Below are 7,548 nucleotides of genomic sequence, written 5' to 3'. Positions count from 1 at the left end.
CTCCATTTTCATATAAAGTAATGAATACTAACTGAAGGGAGAGCCTTTTGGATGAACACACAGAGAAATTGTGATTATAATAAGGCAATTGTTTACACTCTAATTCAGCCAAATAAGTATTTTGAGGTTTTATTGCATAAAATAGCTCTAAGATGAAACAAAGAACCCAGTGCTCCACTATAAGCTTTGTGCAAAATGTACTTTCAAGGGGCCAAATTCAAGATAAAATATATGAGTGCAAGTATCAACAGAACAGAAGATCTGGCAATGATTTAAGGGCTGATACAGAGGGACATGCTGGCTTCTTGGTTGGTGTTCTGTTCTATAATTCTGTATTAGTTCTGGCATCCACATTTTAAAGTGATATTGAAAAACTGGACAACACAGAGAGAAAAATGATTGAAGATATGAACAGATGAAATACTTCAGTATTTCCAATAGCTTAATTATGGTGCAGATATCTTTGAAAAGTAAAAAAAAAAAAAGCAACTGTTTTTTTAATCTAGCAAAGAAAGCCAAAAAGCCCTACTCAAAGACATGTTCAAGTCAGTACACAGCAGTTAAATGAAAACAGCTGGAATGCACTAAAAGACATGGGTGTCTTCAAATCAGGCAGAGTTGCCCAAGTCCAACTAGTTAAGGCTTAATTTACACTTAACATGAAAGCAGCAGGGTGAAGTTCTATAGGCTGAGCAGGACAGAGATGAGATTAGGTAAAATAAATCGTTTAATAATCCCTTCAGGACATAAACCTGATGAATTGTGTGTCAGGTGCCATTGCCTGTCTTTATACTAGAAACTAGAACTGCTGTCATCATTGAAGACCATGAATAAATACCATTTTCAACATTTACAGTGACCATTTTTGATTTGAGGAAGGCTGTTTTCCAAAATAAGCATTAAAATTAATGCAACTTCTCCTCCCAACTTGCTTGAGGGGATGTTTTGATTCCTGATGAATTTAATAGTCTCAGAGAAACATTAAGAGTTTTTTTGGCCAGACTTAGTACTAAGAAATTTCATTTCAGTTCCTGTGGGAAGAGTTTTATGACTGACATGATGACTGAAGATAAAATTCCACCTACACTAGACAGCACCCTGTCCCTTCTAAAAAAGACGTGAGTCTGTAATTAAGTTCTGGATTGTGTCATATTTATTACAGTTAATACAAACATCTCTCAAACAGTATCAATGCTCAGCCACTGAACAGATGATAGGCAAAAACATGGGAGTAATGTATAATACTTCAGGCTTTGAAAAAAAACAACCAACAAACCACCCAACAAACCAACCACCTTTAGATACTTATGCGACAGTTTTAACTATTTAGTATCCAAAGAAAAAGTAGTTATCCTGTGCTCCTGAAAAGCAGTTGATCTTTCTTCATACAGTGGTATTTTGCAAAACTGGAATTACCTCTCTGAAAATAAAATATTGAATGACTAGCAAAAGGTCACAGATCTAACAGAGATACAAGGAGATCTAACCTTGCTGCCTGACAAATATTTTCATTGTTAAGACTTATGTTCCCTCTGTAAGCGCTGCACTAACATCCAGTACCCTTACTGACAGAGGAAAACAAGGCAACCTAACTTTACTGCAAGATGTGGCAGTAAGCTTGTTGCTCCCCCAACCACTTCACTGCAGAAGCCACCCCTAATGATAACACTGATTTCTGATGATGCAGCCCCCTTAAGATCATTAAGGCTGTGACACCAAAGCAATAGTTAGCCCACTTTCACTTTTGGTGCACATAGCATGTGTCAGCACTGTACTGGACCACACGTGCCAGCATGACACAGTGCTCCCCTTCTCCATGCTCTTAACAGCACTCCAGCCCTTGTAAACTATGTAGGTAACGGAGCAAACGCTGGAAACGTCTCCCTTCTCCTGCAATGCAGCCTACTGCCTTAGGTCAGAGCCCCAGTTAGCTCAGCTTTAGCGTCGTACTTGGACCCAAGCTTCAAAGTCTTTATGGTTCTGCACAAGTGGCAGTGCAGCAGTGCAGAAATTGTTTCGTGGGGCCCTCTTCATGACAGCTTTCGGGAAGAAGGGTTTATGAGGGGACAAAGGCCTCAGAGGGATCTATCAGTCCATCCTGACAGCAGGACAGTAGCTACTCTAGTTACTAAGCTGAAGAAGCCTTCATGAAGGCGCTGGGAATCAGGGATGGTCTGCAAAGCACTAAAACACCCCTTCATTCCATGATGTAAGTCTCTGAAGTTCCCAGCAGACAGCTGTGTTGCTCCACACAACACAAAGGTGCATTTGGAAATAAAAAGTGCTTTTCAAGCTCACCTGCTGGTTATAAAGATGCTCTGGCTCTCTTCTGTCATTCAACACCAAACCACTTCTTACAGGAGGAAAAGCCAGCTGCCGACAACAAAAAAGACAGTACGCACCAATGTCTGAACTATGTCACTTGCAGATAAACATTAAAAAATCGTAAGCCTTAAATAACAAGCAGAGAAGTTTTTCCAATCAAAAATTTTATTGATATTCTTGGCAAATTGGTCTAAATTTATGATCTTGGTCTCTCCTTCTTGCCCTTGTACAAGGCCAAAAGAGAAACATTGGCTACTTTGACAACCTTGAAGCGAACTCCAGGAATGTCACCAACAGCATGACCCTTCCGACCAAAACCAGCAACCAGAACTTCGTCGTTTTCCTGCAATGAAAGACCATGTAGTTAGAGAGCTATCAATATTAAACCGGTAGTACATACTTCTGAAATGGCTAACATTAAATCTGAGCCATACCCTAGGCTTTCTAAGGAACAGGTGGAAATACTGAAGGCTATTGATAGATATTAATGAATAAAGGCCTACTGCCCCCTTCAGTGTTTTGGAAACATAAGTCGAGATGTCATTTAGCTTACAGCAAGAGCATAGCTGCTAAGAAGCAGAAAGTACGAAAACATCTCCTCAATTTTTCATCTGCCTCTGCAGTTACAGCTTTAAGATACACGTGGTGCAGAATGCCACGAACCCTTGTCTAACCATCCCCTAAATCTGTTGATTATGTGGGTTTTTTTCACTGTGACATACAACTTTTCATAGACTGACTTCTTGAAAATTACCTCAATGAAGTTCAGGCAACCGTCGTTGGGAACAAAAGCTGTTATTTTTTTGCCGTTCTTGATCAGCTGGACTCTAACACACTTCCTGATGGCAGAGTTGGGCTGTTTAGCTTCTACGCCACTAAAATGGAAGCACATGGAAATAGATTAGCAAAACCCAGTTTCATGAACTAGCAGATACTCATTACACCACCACAAATTACTGTATTATTTTGTATTAAGTGCAAGTTGTATCTGTGCTTCAAAACCAAAACCTGTTAGTTATCTATTTAGAACTACTCAATATATAGAAGCCCAATTGCTAAGCTACAGTAAAAAATTAAAATTAATCACCGACACATACTAATTCAGTAAATAAAAATCTGGAGGGGAAATTAAAAAAACAAAAACAAAACCAAAAACCACCTTAGAGCTCTGGCAGTGTCCCAAGCTTATAATTAGGAAAGAAAAAAAAAAAAAGGCTAGAAGACAAGTAGATGGGATCTTTGAGACGAGGCACACACACACAAAATCCACCCTCCCCCCGAATCCTAAACTGAGTTAAGTGGTATTTTTATTCTTTTGCTTCTCAATAAGCAGAATTTTTAAAGTGACACGTGTATGAGGAAAAAAAAAACCTTTCAGCACTGCCACTTGGAAAAACCAACCGTTTTCAATCTAGCACCCAGAAGCGAGCAGAAACGTGGCACGTTACAGACAGCAAGCCCTCTCACGTAGTCAGAAAACAAAACAGCTCAGCCGTGCTTCTGCAAGGCCTCATCTTCCGGCTGATTTTCCAGGGCAGCCGCCCGCCCCAGGCCGCGCACCGGCCGGCCCCCGGAGCCAAGCGCAGCGGGGCTGCCCCCCCCCGCCCGGTCCCCGGCGCAGCTCTACCCACACTTTCTCCAGGACGATCCCCTTGGCGTGCGAGGCGCCGCCGAAGGGGTTGGCCTTCAGCGCCGTGCCCAGGTGGGCCTTCTTGTACTGCTTGTCGTGCCACTTCTGGTCGCGGCGATGGCTGCGGAGCTTCCGGGCGGTGCGGAGGCCTCGGCACTTCCCTGCGGAACAGGGCCGGAGAGGGATGAGGGAGACCGCTCCCGCCGCCGTGCACCCCTCCCCGGGCCCGGGAGTTGGGGCGCAGCGGCGTGCGGCCACCCCCCCCTCATGTGGGGAGGGGGCGCGGCCGGGCCCGGCCGCGTCGCTCCCGAGTGGGTAATGGCGGCGGCGCTACCGCCCATGCGGGCGGCGGGAGGGCCCAGAGCCGGCGGCAGGCCTGGGAAGGCAGAGCGCTACGGACCCCGCCGCGGTGCCCCCGCCGCCTCGCCTGGCGTGGCGTGGCGTGGCCCGGCCTCACCCCACCCCACGCAGCCCGCCCGGCCCCACGCGGTCGCAGCCGGCGCGCTCACCCATCCTGCCGCTGCGGCTGCCGAGCGCGAAAGAGGGAAAGCGGCCCGCTCCGCGCCGCCTAGCTGCGACCGCGAGGCCCCGCGGCGGGCTGCCCGCGCCGCGCCTGACTGAAACTCCCGCCCGGCAGCGGGTGGGGCGACCCAGCCCGGCCCGGCCCGGCCCGCTGGCGCCGGGGCGGGAGGAGCGGAGGGCGGGAGTTGGGCTCCCTCCGCGACGCGTCCCTGGTTTTAACTTGTTTTAATGCGGTTTCTCTGGGAGTTAGCGACCTCGCTAGGGAGGGGGGCGGGCAGGCAGGGAGTGCGGCCGCCCCCCCGAGGCGAGGCAGCGAAAGGGCGCTTCAGCTTCTCTGAGGAAAGGAGGGAGGGCGAGGTGCGAAGGTCGCCGGGGGGCAGGTGTGGAGCCGTCGTAAAAGCGAGGAGGGCACGGTAGCATCGCCCCGCTTGCTCGTGGAGCGGCCTCGGCTGCAGCTTGGCAGGCTCCTTCCTTCTCCCACAGCGTGCCTGGAGCTCGCCGAGCCCCTCGGTTCCTCAGGCTCCTCGGGGGAGGTACGCGGCAGGCGCCTGCCAGGCCGCTGGCAAGGCGAGCAAAAGCGGAATCTCCCGCGGGGTGCGTTCAGGGGCGGCGCGGGAGATAGCAGGGAGCTCTCATGGTAGCTGAGCCAGGATTTCTTGCTTCTGACTAGAAAAACTGCGTTGCCCCCAAGTGTTCCAGCGGGTCTACACCAGAGTAAAAGCCTGTAACAGATACAAGCATTTATTAATTTTGAAAGCCGCTGTTGGTCCATACAGGCAAACTAACAATCTGCAGATGCCAACTGAACAGGCATAGCTGCCTCATTGAAGCGGCCCACTCCCTGAAAGAGAAAGTCATGAACATTCACTTCCCTTTCTGGAATTACTGTGAAGGGTCAGTAATTAGATGTAAATGTATCTTTACTAACACAACCTGTGTTTACAGCTTAAATACAAAATACATACTCTCTGTGTTTTATGCAGGCCTGTTTTTACATTCAGTCTGGAGAGAATAAACAATCAAAAAACATTAAATTATAATAAAGATTTAAAAACCCAACAAGCAAAAACCAGAAAGCCCAGCAGCAGTTTCAGGAGCAAACATGACTGTTGCAGAAAGCAGCTCTTTAGAAGACACAATTCCAGCGTGGAGCATGCAATTGCTATTTGCTGATTTTAAGAACAGGGAAGTTAATCTTGTAAAAATGCTACAGCTTTGCTTTACAATCTTAATATTAGGAATACTTAAAAGCTGACTAGGAAGGAAACTGCTGAATAAATAAAGTGAATATACTGAAACAAACTATGGCATTTGGTGCACAAATACTCACTAACACATTAAGATCTAAGAAAGAGATGAGATGATCCTACTGCACGTTTTGCTGTTTCTTTTTAAACTTTAGTAGGACTTTGGGACACTTCCGTTATGACAGTTTTTCTTCATTTCACCATGTTCTTCAAAATTAGTATTGTTCGTTTGATCCAAAACCAAAGAGAAGTGGCTCGTTTGGTTAGTGTTATCCATTGCAAAAATGTTCACTGAGACACCTCACCCAGTGTTTAATAACATGCAGAAGATATATTTGTATATGCAAAACATTTATAATGACACAGAAAGGCATAGAAAAATTATCAGGTTAAAATGTTTATTAGTACTCTAGCTTGCACAAAAGGAACTTAGGATCTTGGTCTCTCCTTCTTGCCTTTGTACAAGGTCAACAGGGAAACACTGGCTACTTTGACAGCCTTGAACTCCATGGATGTGGCCAGCAGGGTGACCCTTCCAACCAAAACCAGCAAGCAGAACTTTGTCACTTTCCTAGAATCTGGCAGTAACCAGACTGTTAAAAACAACTGTATGATTTAATTGCAGTAACAAATAAGAATAAAGTTAAGCAAGGCTAACAACCAGCACTTGCTTTGGTAAATTTACAGCTGTATGTACAGCGGAGTAGCTGCACCCTAACTCTGTTGAAATAGCCTCAAGTTGGAAAATTGGAGCTCAACTATTCCACAGTCTGTGTTCACTAACCAGCAGAACACGGTAGCTCTACGCTCCCCAAAGCGTCGGCTGAGGAACATTACTATTTCTGAGTGGTTACGCTGGGTCAGTTAACTTTATTGGTTTTGGGTGCAGGTTATTCTACCTCGATGAAGTTCAGGCAACCGCCGTTGGGAGCAAGGGCCGCTACTCTCCCGCCGTTCTGGATCAGCTGGACGCTAACGCGTTGCCGGATGGGAGAGTTGGGCTGCTTCGCCTCCGCGGGTCCGTTTGACAGGGGAGCAAACCGGCCGCCGAGCAGCGGTTTCGTCGCGTGGGGCAGCCCCCGGTCAGTCCCTGCCAACCCCCGGCACCCAACGTGCCAGGCGCGGATGCGGCCCCGTCCCCGATGCTCCCGGCCGCAGGTGCCCCGCGGCTCGCAAAGGTGGCCGCAAGGCCCTGCTCTCGTGGGGTCTTTCCTCTCCCTGGCGAGGTGCTTTTGCAGTGAGCTATCCCAAATTAGTAACTCCGCTGGAAACAGCCGCCCGGGAGGACGGTTGGCAGCTGGGTGGAAGCGGGTCGTTTCCTTTGGGGAACGCCAGCACTGTTACATAAGGGCTTCTAAAATTAAATGCTTCGGTTGGCCGAGCAGATAAATCCACCCGAAATCCCACAATTTATCTTAAAACTCCCGGTATAATCTGATCTCCAGTGTTCCCTGCGAAATCTGATTTCTGACATCCTGCAGAGCTGTAAAGCCAAAGCCTCAACTGGAGGCCCTCAGGGACCGACCCCTCTGCAGCCGGTCCCTCGCTCCCCGCCGCCCAAGCCCCGGTTGCCCGCAGCCCCGGTTGCCCGCAGCCCCGGTTGCCCGCAGCCGCGGCTGCCGGGCCCGGTGGCCGCCGCGGGCGGATCGGGAACTACAGCTCCCGTCGTCCCCCGCGCCGCCGCCATTTTGGGCCGGTTTTGCCGCCTCCAGCGGCCGCTGCCGCCCCGCCGCGGGTTCCTGGGCGTGTGAGGTGCTGTCGGTGTTTCCTCATGCGCCTCTTCCAGCAGCGGGAGCAACGAAGAGGAGGGAGAATCAGGGCTTT

General features: G+C 48.5%; 1 protein-coding gene across 1 annotated transcript; it reads right to left on the bottom strand.

Annotated features, from left to right (window-relative positions):
* Nucleotides 1-2,472: 2,472 nt before the first annotated feature.
* RPS23 (ribosomal protein S23) lies at nt 2,473-4,672 on the bottom strand. The gene is made up of 4 exons (XM_030003674.2): nt 4,465-4,672; nt 3,957-4,116; nt 3,080-3,200; nt 2,473-2,668 (listed from the first exon to the last, which is right to left on the bottom strand). Exons 1-4 carry the CDS (start codon nt 4,466-4,468, stop codon nt 2,522-2,524), a joined length of 432 nt encoding a protein of 143 aa, XP_029859534.1. The 5' UTR covers nt 4,469-4,672; the 3' UTR covers nt 2,473-2,521.
* Between the last annotated feature and the right edge of the window lie 2,876 nt (nt 4,673-7,548).

This window comes from Aquila chrysaetos, chromosome Z (genome assembly GCF_900496995.4).
Source record: "Aquila chrysaetos chrysaetos chromosome Z, bAquChr1.4, whole genome shotgun sequence".
Taxonomy (NCBI): domain Eukaryota; kingdom Metazoa; phylum Chordata; class Aves; order Accipitriformes; family Accipitridae; genus Aquila; species Aquila chrysaetos.
The sequence above is the reverse complement of the archived record's forward strand: the minus strand, read 5'-3'. Positions and strand labels throughout refer to the sequence as shown.

Excerpts from the sequence above, each read along its gene's own strand:
- RPS23 (XM_030003674.2), bottom strand. Across the intron at positions 3,201-3,956 it reads GGGATCGTCCTGGAGAAAGT|TGGCGTAGAAGCTAAACAGC; the intron begins GTGGGTAGAGCT and ends CTTCCATTTTAG. Across the intron at positions 2,669-3,079 it reads GTTGCCTGAACTTCATTGAG|GAAAACGACGAAGTTCTGGT; the intron begins GTAATTTTCAAG and ends CTTTCATTGCAG.